The following is an 18,967-nucleotide window of genomic DNA, read 5'->3' on the forward strand; positions in this document are numbered from 1 at the left end:
TCTATATCGAATATTGGAGGAACTATATCTACTTGTCAAACGTGGTGCGCACCTTTGAAGTATGCGGTACTGGAATTTGCTCGGTAACATACTCGAAGCAGTGAGCTGAAATTGAGTGTAGTTGAAGATTCCCACACAAAAAGGAATAGTAATTTTAATATTAATAAATGCAATTTAATCATTCGTAATTATCACGTTAATGCTGTGTACATTTCCATCAATGTAATTGAGCATGACACACCACAAACGGTAAAACATTGCAGCAGGACTACAATATTCACCCTTTGGCCAATAAAACAAATCCTCCAATTTAGTAAACGATTGCATGCGGAAAGAACAGCATGGTTTCACGAGCCCTGAAAATAGTGCAATATGGCGCATTACCGTACTTGCATGCCGAGCTATCGCACACCGGGAAAAGCTATCGATTCGCGCAAACAACCACCCGACTGGTGGTGACATCCGTGTATGCGGTGCTGGTGGTACTATCCGGCATTCCCCCGTTGCTGGTATTAATCTACGATCTAAATACGCTAGACCTCACGGAATGGATATCGCTGCTGGAGCTGTTGTTGGAGTGGTGCAGTGCGCTTTTAGCGTATCTCATATTCTTCCACCATCGAATGCAGACAACGAATTTGTTGAACGAAACAATCAACACTAGTGAACGAATGCTGTCGGCAAATGCAGCTCGTGCGAACCATTTCCCCCGAATCGTCAACCGGTGGCTGATCAGACTGACAATAATCGTAACTTTTCATCTTCTGCTGGCCTGCAGCATAAGCGATGCAATTCCTGAACAATGGTTAAGCGATCCGCTGCACTCGGTGAGCTACAGATTTTCCCTGTTTTGTGCATCGTTCATTCTTTCCACTTACGTCCGATCGCTGGAACTTTACATGCTGTTTATTGATCATACCCAACGGCGGCTGTACGGCAGCTTGAACATCGCAATGCAGGATCTGACTCAAATCCAAAGCTATCGCCGTGTGCTTCGAATGATCGAAGATGATGCTGAATTGAATGGCTTAGTGGTTGCATTCGTCCAGCTTCAGAATGCCGTCATAGCGTCAGTGCTGTTTTACCACTTTTTTGGAACCGTTTCAGACGTTCGTATTTCAGACGATACAGGAGGTGAACTGGTTGCGCACTGTAAGTGGGACTAACTTATACAAGTCTCTATTTGACAGAGTTACGAGCTGTTCGTCGGCTTGAAGGAAGTGTTCGATGCAGTGCGCCACGGCCATGCACTGTTTGGGGCGGTATTGCTTCGCAGCAGCTTGAAACTATTGCTTCGCTGTATCGATTTTCATTCAATGATTTACGGCTTTAACAAGCTTCATCAAAGGGTAAGGGTACTGAAGTGGATTAGAGCGAGAGTTTTGATGTTGAAATATTGCAAAGCGGAAGAGTGAGGTGAAATTGCTAACAGCTGATTATGGATGCATTGATTATTTATAGCAAATTGACTCAACGTTCAGCGTTTGTCAGAACATTCCAGCGGCGGAACCATGGGGAGCAGGGATCAACTATGGTCGAATGGTAATGCATTTGGCAGGGAAGGCGCAAGATAAGCTAACAATTAGCGGACTATATTTAACTTTCACCACGTTTTACTTCCTATTGCAGCAGGAAATAGTGACACTACATATGATGCACAAAAGTGCATCAATCGACATTTCGGGTGTAATATCGTTGAATAATTCACTTCTCTTTAAGGTAAGAGGGTATGAGCAAGGAATCATGAAGCAGTGATTTACTGTTTATTTAAGGAAATTAAAAAAAATAGCTTATGTCAAAAAAATGTTTACGTGTGTTACAGGTAATGGGTTCCACTCTCGGCTTTATCGTACTGCTGATGCAATTTAAATTATCCGAGCAAGTGTAGATGTTATTTGACATGCAAAAGGAACTAGGTTGCTTTCATCGCGTCATTTAAGAAATCTAACGCAACACAAAACACGTCATTGGCATGGCAACGGAATGCGATTTGACCGTAGCGTCGCGCATTCGATGGTGAAGGCACGCAAATCGAAGCAACCGTGTGCGTGTGGTTGAGCGATTGATCAACACAAAGGATGAGCCCGTTAGAGGAACACCAATCCGCTAATGCATCAGCCTAGCTTTGAAGGCAAAGGAAGTCTTGAGAAGAGGACACAGGAAGATATAACTTAACATCGTCGGCATACAACAGACACCCTTTGGGAGCGATCTGATGCAGTCCAAGATGAAAAGCGAAAACAATAAAGGACTTAAGACGCTGCCCTGAGAAACCCCTGACTTGCCACCGAAAGGATCGGAGAGCACACCGTCGACCCTTGCTCTGTAAGCACGGTCCTTCAGAAAGGAACAGAACCAGAGAAGCAATGAACCACCTAAGCCTAACCTAAACGTAAGTGTTCCAGCTTGTCTAAAAGCAGCCGTTGAGGCAAGCAATCGAACGCAGTTTTGAAGTTCGTGTAAATGACGTTAACCTGTCTACCAGCATTCAAGTGCGGAAACAGATAAAAGCGTATACAGGGTGGACAGGGTGGAGCGTATAAGCTTGAAACCTTACTGGGAACCATGAAGGATAAGCGGGTGAACCGTAGGAAGGAATGAATACATACTCGAGTATGTTATAAGGAGTGAATAACATACTCGAGGACAAAAAGGATAGAGATGCCTCGGTAATTGGATGGGATAGTAAGACATCCTTTCTTGAAGATCGGAATCAAAAAGGCTGATTTTCAAAGCGAGAGAAAAACTCCCATACTAATCGACCTCGCGAAAAGGCGCGTCAATATGGGATCCAACACCTCTCTAGAGTCAATCAGCACTGAGGGGAGAATACCGTCGGGAACGGGAGAGAAAGAACGCTTCGGCTGAGCGAGTGTGGAGAGTACCACCGGTTCATCGATGAGAATGTAGTTCAGGTCTATAATTCTACACTGATCTGATTTTGCCACCGGAATAGGATGAGGATGACACTGAGTCGAAGGCTGCCTTTAGGAATCCAACAGATGGGCCACAAAAACCAAGATATCTCTTGTAGAAACTGACGATTCCGACAAGCTTTGAAGCACTCGGAAAACTGTCGTCGACGATGAGGTAATAATGCGGGATTCTTCAATGTCAACAAATTATGGTAGATAGCTCAGGTCTACTTTATGAAAATGACCATTCAGTGGCCGGATGGTAACAATTAGGATAAACGATTGCAGAGTCAGCCCGCATCACAGTTGAGGTTACTAATAGTGCTGTCAGGATGGTTAAAAATTAAGTCCATCTGGCGCTCAAATGAATGTATTCTTCAATACACGAGGAAGCAGCTGCATCTTCCACTGCAACTCCTGTCCGTGGTCCTAGTTGTTCACATTCACATTACTTGAATTAAAACGATCAGATATGAGCAGGTAGAAGCAATGATCTGAAACGACAGTTGAAAAGCGCCGTTAGAACTTCATCTCACTTAACTCGACTTCCTGTGTTAGATCTACCGTCATCACGAGACTGCGGTCTAAATCGAAGTATCCATACAGGGACGTCCCATCACGGACTCTATTCAAAATCAAGGCCAATGTGGTCACCTGCCAAAATGAGCACGAATAAATATAACAAGCGACACCAGCCGATTCGCGTCAAATCTTACACATTTGTCCAATTCCTTGTTGCCATGCATTATTTGCCTTTGGTGGTGTTCTTTGTGATGGGCGACTGCAGCTAAACGTCCCAAGATGACTGCTGCGCAATCGTCCAGCTAAGTGCGTGCGTAGAAGTATAATTGTTTCAAACTTTTCCATTCCGACATACTGATGTGCAACTTACTTTTCCATTAAAGTCGGCCGCTATATCGACAAGAAATATGATCTGTCCTGCGCTGGCGATGGCAGACAGCATCGGTAACAGCGTTTGACCGAGTTGATCGATGTTCACCGAATCGCTCGTTGTACGCGACATCTGCCGATAGCACAGGAACAGCTAATGCAAATGAAGTAACAAAATGAGCAAAACTTGATGGCAGTATGTTGAATCAAACAGTTAAATATTGTGTCTTACCTGCATCGTGAACAGCACAAAATGCATCCCAACAATCGCTAGCAAGATTGGCGAATAAAACTGTACCATTTCGACCGCAAATTGGCCCAGTTCGTCGAACTGCACTACTAGGTTGCGCAAATAGCTACGCTTAGCAGTTTTACACGCCGAACATTGGCCAACACCACCGGCAGGAACAGGAATAGATCGAACGAAAGCGCTGTGGGCCACATTGAAGGAGCTTAATCCGCGAGCTAGTAACGAAAAATTGAGCCCCATTTCGATGGATACCAGCAGGCAGACGGTGGCCGGAACCATCGACGCCATCGATGAAATTAATTTGCCAACGTGATAATCCTCCGTGTCACTGTCACTGGGTTTCATGTGGCTGAAGGGTCTGAGATTCAGCCAAAGGATTCCCAAGGCCATCACTTCAAACAGCTGTTTGGTGGCGAGCCGGCCGTACTGCTCCCAGAAGCCTCCTTGCCACTTTTGCTGACTGCGGTAGATAGTTTTGCGATTGCGATTAAGGTCCCGAATCAGCGCTCTATTATTCCAGCGGGCAAGATAAATGCAGACGGTCACTAGCAGCGGCAAGGCAAATCCACCGATCACATCCATGCGGAAGGCTCGCTTTGATTTGGAACAGCCCTGGCTGCGGCAATTGGACGATGCAATTATGCCATTTGTCAACGCCAACTCATCAGACCAATGCCAATAAGTGCCGAAACCGACGGCTGACGATAGCAGCACGACCATCATCGTAAAAAGCCCCCGGGCGGCACCTTCGCTTGCAGTTGTGAAATTGGAAATTCTTCTCCATCGTGCCACGACGACACTCCGAGGGCTGCGGTCCGCCGGGGAGTGGTGGTTCGATGCAGTTCGCTCGGCAAAAATAACGGCCTGCGCACCGAACAGAACTCGCAGCATTAATGCCACTAGGAAGGCGTTCGCCTTCCACCACTTGCGGGCCCAATCCATGTGGACGGACGACTGGCACTGGAACCTACTACACTGGCGGCTGTTCTGTGCATGATTGCCGCTTTAACCCTACGGCCGGCCGGCTGTCCTGCGTTGACACCTTACCCGAGCACTTGCGACCTTACCCTCTTGGCTCCCCGTAACAAGGGGATCAGGTGGATTGTGAGAATTGAACGTTTAATTCATAATAGAGCCGTCAATCAAAACCGCTCGTAGCACTACCTTTCGTTTGAGTTCGGTTGTGGTGGTGGTAATTATTGCAGCAGAGGAGGACATGTTAATGGAGCGCGCCCAGCACACCGGGGAAAACCCGGATACAGATTTCTGACCTGTTGGAAGTGATTAGGGTGAAGCATTTGGATTATAAATGCACATACGCTTGTATGAGGGTTCGTTACTTATATGAGAACGAGCTATCGGAAGCTTAACAAGCTGATTTCAGTTGGCGGATATTTTCTGGTTGCAATGAGGGAGGAATTTTATCCTTAAAAACTGCATTAAAAAAGTATACAAAGAAGCAATGCAACCCAACGATTTTGGTGAGGATTTTCATTTTGTACATGAGTACAGAGCTGCAAGTGCAACTCTCCATCTCATGGGTCGTACAAAGGGCAAATGGGGCTAACCTCCACTTAATATATGTGATTAGTAAGGGTTTAGTGTTATTGATTATGTTCATACTGACGGTTTGAAAAGCCCAAACATTTTTTTTAGGATTTTTTTAACTTTGAAATGCGATGTAGGACAAATAGAGTTTTTAACGCTCATCTGAATCAAATAAATCGGGTGTAGAAATTCGAGAAGTGTTGGCGACCAAAGACATCGGCTACATGAGGCTCATCTTCCGACTCGCCAGAAATCCTATCCTTATCCTTATCCTTTGATTCCGCATCCTCATCATCCTTCCAATCCATATTCGCCACCTCTTTTTTGTTATTCGTTGTGTTGTCTTTGTCTTCGTGCTGGAAGTGTGTATTGTAATGCCACGGGTGATGCGTTGACGGAGCAATGGCATCCGGGCTCAATGTCTGGCAATGGGTTCGGAGGTGGTCAGTAAGTTCAATATCGTGATTAGCAGAGACCCTGCTGTTACGGGGTGGAACTCGCCGATAGCTTCTGAGTTCGGTGCTGACCTGGTTGGGCTTTGGCTATCACGGTTGGGGTGCTTGAGAAACACTGTTCGCAGGCAAATGGTTGTGATGTCCAGTTCACTGTTGGACATTGTTTCAGCCCAGACCCGATAGACGGAAGGACAGCAATAGAACCGGATCCAGATAACTAACATCTCAATCATCTACACCAACAACCTGGATACACATCCCGCAACTACCTCACACTTTCAACCAAACATGCCCGGGATAAGGCAAATAACAGAGAGGAAATGCCTTGTTAATTTTTGTGAATTTACAATAGTCGACACATGCGGTGTTGACAATACGGCGTCTAGCCGTAATACTAAGAGTATAAATAAATAAAAATAAATGCAATAAATAGTGTGTAATTTAAGTTAAGTAAAAAAAGACTTAGCAACATTGTTTTAGTATTTATATGACTAAAAATTGGTATGGCATTTGGGTATTGGGGCCTTACCTTAACATCCCATACAGATTCTACAGTGGCCAGAAGCTGGAAAACACTGGGTATCCTATTGCTCGTGACTTTTCCGGTCCTCTTTGTTTGAAAGCGCTGCACTGTTCACTGGTCAGGTCTTTGCTGGAGTATTGCTCAGTTGCATCGAACGGGTGCAGACACCCTTCACCAGGTTTGCGGTTCGCAAAATGTTTGATAGATCCTCTAGCCCGATCCTGGCCGATTTTGAGTCTAGGTGTCAGCTGCTGGCTCTTGACTCTCTTGAGGTTCGTTGTTCCCACTTTCAAACCCTATTAGTTGCTTCTCCATTGCTTGATTGTATTGATGCTCCATACCATCCTTTGTTTACAACCGTTCCCTTGGTATTCGTCCATCTCTAATTATTTCACTGCACTGTACTTCGGGTCTCCTTTTCAACCTGGCGCTACAGAGAGCCATCCGCGACTCGGAAGTGGAAACTTCCGATGGTCATCTTCTATAAGTCAATCCAGAACCTGGCATACGCCGATGACATAGACATCATTGGTTTGAGGCTCTCCTATGTAGCAGAAGCTTATCAAAGAATCGAGCGAGCGGCACAGAACCTCGGGTTGGAGATCAACGAGGCGAAAACCAAAATGATGGTGGCACCATCAGCGGCCCTTCCAATAAACACTGATTTACGCAGGGGTGATGTACAGATAGGTGACTGCACCTTCGAAGTCGTCCAAAACTTCACCTATCTGGCACCGACAACAACATAGATGTTGAGTTACGCGCAAGGGTGCTGGCTGCCAACCGGTCATACTATAGCCTGAGGAAACTTCTCCACTCTAAATACCTGTAGCGACGGACGAAGCTGGGATTGTACAGAACATTTATAGTCACAGTACTCAAATACACCTCTGAGACATGGACTCTGTCCAAAACTGACGAAGCCCTCTTAGCCGCGTTCGAGAGGAAGATGCTCAGAAGGATATTTGGCCCCGTATGTGTAGAAGAACAATGGAGGAGCCGCTACAATGACGAGCTCTCACAATCGTGCAGCGCATTAGACTCGCCAGGCTTCGGTGGCCTGGTCACGTCATGAGAATGACACCGGACGACCCAGCCCGTAAAGTCCTTTTAGGCCGTCCACACGGACAGTGGAGGCGTGGTAGGCCCAAATTGACAGTGGAGTGATGGCGTTGATGCGTCCGCCAGAACGGCCGGGATAACGGATTGGCAGACGACGGCGCTAAACCGTGAGCGGTATCGAGGATTATTGCAGCAGGTCAAGACCGCAAAGCGGTTGTAGCGCCCGATAAGTAAGTAAGTAAGTAAGTACTTCGGGTGGTCGAAACGACCCGTTCATGCGTGCACTTCGTTTGTTTAATACCTCGTCTCATGCACTCCGTCTCTACTCCTCATTCCATCTCATTCCGCTCTATGTAAAGATCTCCTCTTTATCCATCTATAATAACCGATTATTTCGGAATTAGCTTTAATGTAACAAATTCGTAAAAACTGTTTTTCGAGTAATGAAAACGCTATTCAGTCGAAATCTTCGATTTAGTTAACGGAGGACAAGTTTGCCACGGGTCGCAAAAGCAGATAAACTTCGATAAAGCGATGCTTCACGATAGAAAGGACGTTAATATCTCTTTGGTAAATGATAAAGTGTTTAGATCTGCTACGTTTTCTTTTGCTTCAGTTGTATTGCTCTTTATATACGTCTTGCAATAGACTAATCTATATGAGAAACTGCAGCTTATCGTCGATAACTGATGTCAATTTTCAACGACAGTTTATGTTATATGTCGTATTGTGTATTTTACAATTAACAATTTCCATACAATTCGACTCTACCGCATACCCAGCACTTTAACACAATGGCACTTAGTTTTTCCTTTATCATACTTCAAATGAATGTGCGAATGAATGTACATGAACTGGCGATCAATTAATCCTTTTATTTCAAACTAGTCAGTAACAAGCAGGTCAAAACATTCTAAAACTCAAAAGTTTCTCAATGTTCGAACAAAAAATGCTCAACAACAAAATTCATACAAGTTCAGCCTCTCGCTACTCGATAAGCTCTTGTTACTTATTAGGTCGATAGGCCAAAAGGTTCGACTCGTCCATTTTATCGCGCGTAGCCTTGTAAGCTTCGCGCTCCTGATCTGGGTACTTGGTGGGTAAGTTGGGCGAGTGCAGATTTGCTTTCGCAGGGTAACGAATTCCAGCTATTTCCACCTCGTAGTCTCCGCTCAGCACATAGTCATTCGTCACCGGCAGCGCTCGGCCATTTGGGTGTAAGTTTTTAACGAATCCAAGACAGATCTGTGGGTGGGAGGCGGAAAAAGAAATGTTGCGAAATAATCCCCGGTTTCTGTGGGCCGCGGCTGTATGTGCCGCTCAACACATACCTGCTTTTTGAACGTAAAGCCGTAGGCTGTGGTTGTCGTCTGGCCACAGTACAGCCCATCGCGATAGATCGGTTCGCCGCCCCAGCTCCACAGATCGAGATCCGGATCGTGATCGTTGATCAGCAGCTGTATGTACATCCGCTCCACACCCTTGTCTCGCTGCTGCAGCAATGCTTCCTTTCCAATAAAATCTACCTTTTTCTGCAAAGCAAGAGTTGTAGATGGAACGGCACGCTTGTACACTGCAAAAATTTAAATGATCGTCTGCGTGCTACACCGCTTTACTCACATCGAACTTCACACGCCACATGCGTCCACACTCTAGGGGAGTGGTGAACGTGTCCAAATCTTGGCCCCAAAATGCAAAAAACTTTTCAACACGCAGCGTTCGCATCGCGTAATAGCCGCAGTGCCTAATGCCATACTTTTGCCCCGCTTCCATAAGCTTCGTGTACACGTGTAAAGCAAATTCGTTCGGTATGTACAGGACGTAGCCGAGCTCACCGGTGTGCGTCAGATTCAGGGCGCGTATTCCGTTTGCTAGACCAACATCCAATTCCTGTGCATTAGAGAGTGGACAGCTATTATCGTGTGCAATGTAAGTGTGGCAACAATAAAAAAAATGTACTCAACTTGCCTTACAGGTGAAGAATGGAAAACTTTTCGGTGATAGATCTGTATCGGTGAGCTCGGAAAGCATGATACGCGTAAACGGTCCCATGATACATATCGCGGTATACATCGACGTAACGTCGGACACACTGACGCGGCCGCCCGGAGGCAGATGGCGCTCAATCCATGCTTTGCACCGTGCTTGCTGCACCGTCGGGGCAATCATCATGTAACTGGTATGAAATCAAACAACAATTTATATCACTCCAAGAGAGAAAACAAAAAACCGATCCGACCGTGTTATACTCACTGATTCTCCGACAGTCGTGCTAAGGAGCAATCGTTCTCATACCCTCCATGGCGGTTGTGCATGCCGGTGTGAATGATTGAACCGACCGGTTGATCCACATCGTTCGAGCAGAGATACTGCAGCAAATCGACCACCTCGTTTCCTTTGGACCATAGGTCGATCTTGGTAAACGTGCTGTAATCGCTCATTCCGATCCTTTCACGACAATTTTCATACTCGCTCTGCACATGGTCGAACCAATGCGGTTTGCCAAAGCCGTTCGTTGTGGCAATGCGAAACTTTGGGCTGCCCTTGTCGTCCACGGAATTTTTCTTATCGAACCACGCGGGCCGTTCGTAACCCATCACCTGACTGAAGACGGCTCCGGCTTCTTTCAGCGCGGGAAAAATGGGCGACATGCGCAGGTTGCGCCCGGTGCGGAACTCATGAAACGGGTAGTTGAGATCGTAATGCAATCCAGGCACCTCGCGCACACGATCACGCAGAAACTTGCGATTGTTGTGCAAGCCCAAAAATCGAGAAATATCCAGCTCATGTAGGTCCACCGTAGAATAACCTAGAAGCAGCAGGACGCATGGGTGGTTATTGACATTGGAAAGATGGTGGCAGCAATAACGGTGGACCAATTATAGGATAGCATACAAATCACAGACATCCTCGCAAGCTGACGCCGTGTTCTTGATTACCTTGTGTTATTATATCTGCTATTGCCCGTCCCACACCACCGGCTGCGGACATCCCGACGGTTTTCATGCCAGCAGCTACCAGATAGTTTTGTATCTGTAAACATTACAAATAGCAATCATTGAGCAAGCAGTAACACAAGCATGGTGCCACGGCACACCAACCTCTGGAGCTTCCCCAATGATCCATTTACAGTCCGGCGAAAATGCTTCCGGGCAGTTGGAAAGCCTTTCCAGTGCCACATCCTTCAGCGAGGGGCAGCGACGGATGAGTTCTTCCAGTAAGGGATGAAAATGGTCCCAGTCTGGAAGCAGCTTTCGTTCAGCAGTCGACACAGGTATTTCGCCGTCTTCGTAAGCGGGTTTGGCTTTTGCTTCGAATCCCCCTGCCAGCAGACACCCATCATTCTCGCGGAAGTAAATGTGTCCGTCCAAATCGCGCACCACCGGGAACTTGTCACCGAGCATGGGAATCGGTTTGGTGTGCAGATAGTAGTGTTCAGCCGCGTGAAGCGGAACCTTAACGTACGGTTCCGACATCTGTCCCACCTGGCGAGCCCAGAATCCAGCACAGTTCACGAAGTACACACATTCCACGGTACCTTTGCTGGTTTCGACCGCTTTGATCCGTCCATCCTTTTGGATCACTCTGGTAACTGAGCAGTTTTCCGCAACCGTTAAGCCTTTTTCTAGAGATTCTTGCACCAAACTGTGGCAGAATGCGTTAGGATTTCCGACACCGTCGTTGGGAATCCACAATCCACCTACTACGTCACCGATGTCTATTAAGGGACACAGCTCTTTACATCGCTCTGGCGTTACGATTTCACATTCCACATTCCAGGAACTGAAAATTTCAAAACAAAACCCATTATTTGGCAAACCGTGCATAATTATCTCGTTCTACTTACACGCTTTGCGATTTCATGCGACGGAACATGGTCATCCGGTCTCGCGTTCGTGCCAAGTTTAGCGATCCCGTTTGTTTCCATCCCGTAGGAAGACCTTTGGCGTGCAAATCCCGTATCAGTTCCAGCGAAGTCTGCGCAAGCATCACCTGCGAATGGGTTGGCTTGAGTTCGCCCAGCAGACCGCTGAAGTGCAACGGATTGCCTTCACCAATTCGCCCCCGTTCTATTAGCACCGTATGCTGGCCCCAGCCTCGTTGTGCTAATTGATGCGCTACCGCTGCTCCCATAATGCCACCGCCGCAAATGACAACCCGCGCATCTTTCGGCGGTGTGTTGCTGAATTGCGAAGGAAGACCATCCTCCCAACGGTCCGCTCCGGCTATCGTGGAATAGAGATGCTTCGCAGCTGTTGACGAGCCGGAAGGACGGAGATTGGCTAACTTTTCCACATGGTTGGTGTCGGAGATTAGTTTTAGGCGATTAAAACCCCGAGATAGATTGCCGACCGTTAATATAGATGGTAACATTGATCATTTGTTTGCACTTTTATGAAACCACCGAAAGCACTCGCGGCACAATAAATAAATAAATCCTTTATTTTCGTAGGAGCGAATTGTCAACAGAACAGCTGTTCGTTGACTGCTCGCAAAGACAGCGACGCTGGGTCTATAGCCACTGGTCGAAAGCTTTGCTCGTTCTGGTTTGAAAACGTTCTCGATTCGGTTTCACAAGGGCGATTTTGAACCATGTTCAATTAATTTAGAATATAGCACAACAGGGCCAAAAAACAAAAAATATTCTTTGAAAGTGTAGGCTCCCATAGTTATAAGTACCTTATGTTTGTATATATCTGTATATATCTTGATTTAGAAATGTCAAAGAGGAAATACATAGAAAACGTCACCGCGGATAAGCATTCAGAAACCGCCTGCCGAACGGAAAAGGTCGTTGATTGTGTCGGACTTCTGCCTTCGGTTTTTTAATACTTCCGAAGCAAAGTCAAGCGTAACACAAGCGTAAATCATTATCATAGGATAATTTATCTTGTGACCATTCGAGAATTCAATTTGAATTTGGTTCATATAATAGCTCATCTATATCTAATGAAAATAGAGGTTTATTGTTTTTAGACGTTTTGTCGGCATTGGTGTCATGTCCTTGCGTACTGGCTAGAATAACACCCCTCACCCCTCCTCCATCTGTGCCAGCCATGAGATTGTGCAAAGGACACATCGCTGGTCGTATCGGGCCTCCAACGTTCAATCCCCCATGAGCGATCCACCGCTTGAGGCTATCCAAATATGGATTCTGGCTATTCAATTACGTGTTATAAATAAGTCTAGTAAATCTTTATATGGTCTGAATCATCTTGCTGGTCATTCATCTTACATCTCATCTTGTAAGAATGTCAAATATCGTTAGAATGAGATGCTGACATTTGAATGAATTTAAGAGAAAACATCAGCATGTCTACAAGCATCTATCCGAAGAAGTACTACGAATCGATCACGTGTACAAGACAAAACACAAGGGGCCCGAACTTCACGAGAGGTGAGAGTCCATGACTTCGGAGTAGTAGTAGTACCACTTCAGAATTAGCTGGTAGGAGGGCATTGCGTGATCTATCAAAGCGGTGGCGACAAGCAAAAACTACTAACGGCGTTCGTGGTCATAGGTGAGATGCTAAAGCGATTGATCGGTTATTGGCCGTTCAATGAACAAATGTGTAGGTTGTTGACCTGCAAGAGATTTCAAACTCTGAGTATTATCAAGGTGCATAGCCCGCACCTTGGAAGCGCCAACAAGGATACGAAAACGATAAGGAAAGTTTCTTTACGTAGTTGGTAAGATAGTACGACCGCAGCCCACAACAAGATGTTAAACTTGTCATCGAATATTTCGGACGGGAGCAGACATTTGCAAGAGAGGCTCTTCCAATGCAGTAGAGGCCCACAACTATTGCTCAAGACTCCAAAGAGCTTGATCCACCACTGAAGCAGATGCATGATATACCAGACCAGGCGCAGGTAGAAGAGGAAAGCAACACTGCAACAGCCAGCATGAGCATGACAAAGTGCCCCTGCCATCCTTGGAAGAAGCCATCAATTCCATCAACCAGCTGAAGTGTAACAAATCAGCTTGCAACGATGTGCTGTGAGCAGACGATCAACACGGGTTGCTGATCGGTGCAATTTATCAGTGCTGTGGCCGGTGGCGGTTGACAACACTAGAAAATGCTGTGTTGACAACGGCGGTTGTTAACTCGCGCGAGTTTGAGCCTTTGCGTGTTTGTGCTTGTATGTTTTTGTGTGTGTCCTTGAAACTTGTTTCTGATCGCAAACTCATGAAAAAAAAACCTTTTGCACAATTCCCGGGTACGAAGAGAGTTCTGAACACTCTCAAACGTTTTGTTTCGCACTATTTTGTATGCTTCTAACATTCGACGTGTCACACGACGTCACAAACCTAGTTGTAACGCTTCGAGTAGGCGAACGGGTGTCTTTGGAAAAAAATATCCACAATAAAGCCGTAGAACAAAAAAAATATGTCCCTCTCCTTCCACTTACCCATTGAAACTCCAAAGGTTCTTGAGCAACGTACAAGGTTCTCTGTGATGAGCTTGTAAGCTCTTATCTTTTTCTCAAACCTGAAAGTTAAATCTTTCAACCCCTGCTGGCCGTTTCATATTCCGCTTAGACTCAAGCTTAAGTCTAAACGACTCCGTTCAGAAGTCAAGCAATTTGTGGCGCTTGGGGATGCTGTGCTCATGCCTAACCAGGAGGGTACTACTCGATGAACCGTTCGAATCGAAGCACAGAGAAGCGCAGAGCTGGATCAGGTGAAGTCTCATCTACCAGAGATCAGATGTTGGCGTTAGAGGAACGCAGCCCAGAAACGAACTTCCTAGAAAGGTAAAAGCCCGGCCATATCTAATAGAGGTTTCATCGTGATCGAGGTGCCAAGAAAAAGAAGTTACGCTATATAGTGGAGAAGTATTGCATAGGTTAAAGCCATTTCTACCTAACTTCATGCCCCTAGCATGAGAGAACTAAGGGGGCCCTAATTGGCCACTTATTTCGCTTCCCGTTGGATCGGCAACAGTGTCTAGGTACTACCCCATTTTTATCGACTTCGATCCATATCCACTACTCCAAAATGACCAACAAGGGTATATCTAACTTCTGGTATACACTGGTTGGAGCTAGAGAATAGGGTAACTACTACGGCCAGTTTAAGGTAAGCGATTACTTGATAAGTTAGTGGCAATCATGTACATGTATGGTACTCGGTGGAATAATGAAATGACGCAACACTGTGACAGTCTGGTTAAGGCCTCTGGTATATCAGTAGGCCACTAAGGCTGATGTCATTGCTCTGTCACATGAGACTTTGGTCATGCGACCAGATCGAGAGGGTGTCATTGCTCGGAAGCGATGATGAATCAATGGATCAAGATACAGATTTAAGTGATGATGAGAGCGTGATGTTTTGAACGAGGAAAATTTGCAAACTTGTCCGTCATAGATTGTTGCAATGTTGGGATCTCGAAATGTTGGAAAAAAATCAGACCTACGAATAAGTGTAATGTAAGGAGGAAAATATGAGTGGATTGAATGAGATATTGGGATGGGAATGAAATCAGCTAGCAGTTCAGGATAAACTTTATAAACAAAAATAATATTTGTCTTTTTAAAGGAACATTCATCACATGGTATATACATTTGCACTTACCCTATTCATTGATGCATTGCAGCTACACAAAAGTAGTGCTAATCAATTCTGGTCTATTTTGATGAACATTTATAAAATTCCATATTCATATTGCTCCAAATTCCCTGAAATTGGCAGCTTCCAATGTTAATGTTAAGCAGCATGTGTCGAATTATCTGAGGAAGACAGCGGTCTCAACAACCACTAAGCTGATGCGAAGCTACTCTATGCCGAAACAGGCTAAACGGAAACTTTTGGCAAGTGTGGTCTCTGCTGTTCTCTTCTGGAATTCTGCCTGTCTTCTTTTCTCATCCAGAGTCATCTGTGACTCGGAGGTAGAAACTTCGGGGACCATCTTCTATAAGTCCATGTAGGACCTGGCTTGACGCTGATGACATAAACATGATTGGTTATGGGACAGACCTAAGTAGCAGATCGAGCATGTTTTCAATCATGTATTCATAGAGACATGGGGGCGGTCCGGTGGCCGAGGCGACAACGGCGCCGGTCTTCACACGGCAGGGCCGGGGTTCAAATCCCATCCAGACCGCCTCCCCGTACGAAAGGCTGACTGCTTCACTACGGGTAAGAAGAAGAAGAACACGTTAACCGCCATGTCGGTCACCGGGAAGTCATAGTGCATGATTCATTGATGAGTTCATTACATCGACGAATACTTGCTAAGGCAGCAAACGATCATTGTTTCTGATGTTTATTTTTTACATATTCTGTTCGTATGGTGCAAGTGAAACGAGTTAAAATTTAGCTTCGATGTGACGTGAATGGAAAATCTAGCGTTGAAGAAGTCAACGAGATCGACGGGTAGGGTAACAAGCTATTCAGCGGGCGAGCGATATCCTCGTTCGCTAGTGTCCAATAGGTGGCGCTGTTCGGGTCAATGCGAATGGGCTGTGTGCGTATGCGGGTTACTACATGACTCTGAACTACTGAGTTGGACTTGTTAAATTGGTAGCCGTTAAAAAAAACATCATACCTAAATATGGGCATCAAACAAATCACTTCGGGTAGGGTCTGAGATCGATTAGATCAATCCTTACTTGGGTCTGAGAAGCAACGACATCATCTAGGATCAAGAAGAATTTATCGTGTGCCATTTGCTAAGAATTTTAAAATCGAATCACTGTTAGTTGCATTGCATTGTTAGCAGTGCATTACTACACCTGCGCACCCCTGTTCTAGATAAACCCTTGACCGAGTCGCCCTAGCATAGTTAAGCAAGACCTTACATAGCTTGCGATTACAAGGCGCCCACTTACAGCCACTTAGTCGAATAGTCTTACATAGTTACTTTGGATACTTTATTACCAACATCCTGCTCTTATCGGCTGTGAACGATGAGGTAAGAAACAGTTGTACAACGATGACATAGGCGGTCCATCACACGGCAAGGTCGGGAACAAAGTCCCATCCAGAAAGCCTCCCCGTACATAGGTTTGACTGTCCAGCTACGGGGAAAAACAAGTCACAAAACGCCAGAAATGACAGGCCGGGACCTGTCGAGGTGTAGTGCCAAAGAAGAAAAAGAGGATCAGTTTCTGACAGCGTCAAGAAAGCACCGACAACATAGTCTTGTCGGGAATATTAAAACCCGTTTCCACACCCACAGCATTGATGAGAACTCTACGGTTCTTGGAAATTATATGGTACGAATGTAAAATCTTTCTTTAACAGTAATGCATTAGAGTCGAAAATTAATGTACTGAGTAGGGATGGGCAGATCCGACCATTTGCCGTATCGGATCTGGCCGGAGCGCATCGGAGCCGGAGTGAAGTCCGGATCACGATCCAGCGCTCCGTTTTTTATGTGATTTATGTGCAACCTTCGAAATAACCGCTTAAGGCTGTTTGGCACTATTGAAGCTGTTGGTTGACCATAGAACGTGAATCGTGACGACGAGTGTGAGCCATCATCATATTTGTCATAGAAATATGTTTATACATATTTATTTATTTATATTTCTAGTTGGACGGCTTGACGCCTAGAAATATAAATAAATAAATATGTATAAACATATTTCTATACATACATACATACATTATACATAATTAAATAATAAATTATATTATGTTTATTGATAGAAAAAACTTGAAAAGAGAGAAAAATTGATTGTGAGAAAAAAAATTGACCGAAAAAACTGGAGCAACTAATACTACGCCGACTCACTGCCCACGTTCAATGTACGGGTGGTATAGTTAACCTAGTAAGGAGGCTGCAAAGGCCGATATAGGATAGATGTCATCACCAGAGTACTCAATGACGGTTAAGTTGGATAAGAAAAAAACGGTGATCGGTTTTGTGCAATAGGTTCGAGGTATCTCTTTCTGTATTTTTGGCCTAACGCCTACTTAGGTCATGCCTGCCCTTTCTGACGTAATAGACTTAATTACACCACGTAGTTTGATAGTTAAATAGGGGAACGGTTGGAACGGTTTTTTAAACCCCGGTGCTGCCATTTGAAGTCCGGCACCGTTGTCGCCTCTGCCACCGGGCACCCACAGCGCATCTTTGCACCGGGTTCGAGGCAAGCAACGCATTTAGACTGTGAACTGGACAGCATTTCGCTCAGCATGACAAGGGAAAGATACACCATTATACCTTCAAGCGATATTACTAAACTACTTCATAAGGCCAACGCTAGACTACGAGACTGATGAAGATGCAGTGCCGTAAGGGGTATCTGCGTAGGAATTTAATGTATCACGACTTCCTCTGTCTCCCCCTTGTAGGATTACAGTTTATTGAAGGATTCCTGAGCAGATCAGACCAACTGCATCGCTATACCTTGAGAAGATTGAAAAATAGATGGCACGAACGCGGAGTAAGAGCAAAAGGTGTAGCATAAAGACACCTTTGGCAAACGGTCGAAATGGCATCATCTGATAAAGCACCACTGCATAGGATAGATAGGAGCTGGCCAGAGCGAAACATCGAAAAACTTTTGAAAATTTCACAACACATGGGAGTGCTTCGGGTAGCAAGTGCATTTCAAACGATATCTTACGTATCGTGCATGTGTTGTCGCAAGAACCCTTCCTCTAGTTATATTAATATCGTGCCGCATTAGGAGACACGTTACCAGACGTCAAAAAAAAAGACAACATGCCTTTGTGTAAAACAGGGCGAGATGGAGTTCTTTTTAATTTGGATTATTACGGGAAAAGAGATTCTAAAAAATTATTTTGCCGAGAAAGGCGTTGTGGTGGATACAGCGACACAATACAGCTGAGTCTGCAGCGCATCGTGACGGTTAGTTAACAAAGTGCTGATTCGGTCGATTCAGCACCGTATAGTTCTGCGTTTACTAAACGTAATTCGATCGGTGCTATCGACCGGTGGCAATCGGTTGCTAACCGCCGATAAACGCCGACCGAATCAGAATGGGAATGCCCAGGTGTGCTGGGCATTAAATAAATGAATTGCGAGAATCACTACCGCATAAGCTGCTAACCAGACCAGATGTGTTTTTACTGTGGTTAGAAGAATCCAAATATCACAGTGTGCCGGACCGATCACCAAAACTTGCTAGAGGATTCACCAGTTTGTATCGATACCGTGGAAGATATGGATCACTTGTCCTCCCGAAACGAAATACAACAAAGGAGTCGCTGCTGCCTAGCAGTGGACAACATTGTGTCAGCATGCGTGTACTGACCGATGAACTTGTGTGGCGGCTCTCACCGCATCAAGCATCATCTTCAGAACATGTCAACGTAGACGTTGCTAGGATGCATGGATTAAGCCAC

The 18,967-nt window shown here is 45.4% G+C and overlaps 3 protein-coding genes across 3 annotated transcripts; 1 reads left to right on the plus strand and 2 right to left on the minus strand.

Moving 5' to 3' along the window:
• The first annotated feature begins 213 nt into the window (after positions 1-213).
• On the plus strand, positions 214-1,888 carry LOC118509209. The gene is made up of 5 exons (XM_036049483.1): positions 214-1,109; positions 1,191-1,349; positions 1,462-1,542; positions 1,630-1,719; positions 1,823-1,888. The coding sequence occupies exons 1-5, from the start codon at positions 342-344 to the stop codon at positions 1,886-1,888; spliced, it is 1,164 nt and encodes a 387-aa protein (XP_035905376.1). The 5' UTR covers positions 214-341.
• Positions 1,889-2,843: 955 nt separating this feature from the next.
• On the minus strand, positions 2,844-5,487 carry LOC118512420. The gene is made up of 5 exons (XM_036056823.1): positions 4,039-5,487; positions 3,808-3,960; positions 3,632-3,739; positions 3,480-3,569; positions 2,844-3,409 (listed from the first exon to the last, which is right to left on the minus strand). The coding sequence occupies exons 1-5, from the start codon at positions 4,996-4,998 to the stop codon at positions 3,359-3,361; spliced, it is 1,362 nt and encodes a 453-aa protein (XP_035912716.1). The 5' UTR covers positions 4,999-5,487; the 3' UTR covers positions 2,844-3,358.
• Positions 5,488-8,336: 2,849 nt separating this feature from the next.
• Positions 8,337-12,114, minus strand: LOC118512421 (pyruvate dehydrogenase phosphatase regulatory subunit, mitochondrial). The gene is made up of 8 exons (XM_036056824.1): positions 11,492-12,114; positions 10,746-11,427; positions 10,584-10,677; positions 9,898-10,453; positions 9,613-9,820; positions 9,265-9,534; positions 8,976-9,176; positions 8,337-8,889 (listed from the first exon to the last, which is right to left on the minus strand). The coding sequence occupies exons 1-8, from the start codon at positions 12,016-12,018 to the stop codon at positions 8,650-8,652; spliced, it is 2,778 nt and encodes a 925-aa protein (XP_035912717.1). The 5' UTR covers positions 12,019-12,114; the 3' UTR covers positions 8,337-8,649.
• Positions 12,115-18,967: the final 6,853 nt, after the last annotated feature.

The sequence above is a fragment of the Anopheles stephensi genome, chromosome 3 (assembly GCF_013141755.1).
Source record: "Anopheles stephensi strain Indian chromosome 3, UCI_ANSTEP_V1.0, whole genome shotgun sequence".
Taxonomy (NCBI): domain Eukaryota; kingdom Metazoa; phylum Arthropoda; class Insecta; order Diptera; family Culicidae; genus Anopheles; species Anopheles stephensi.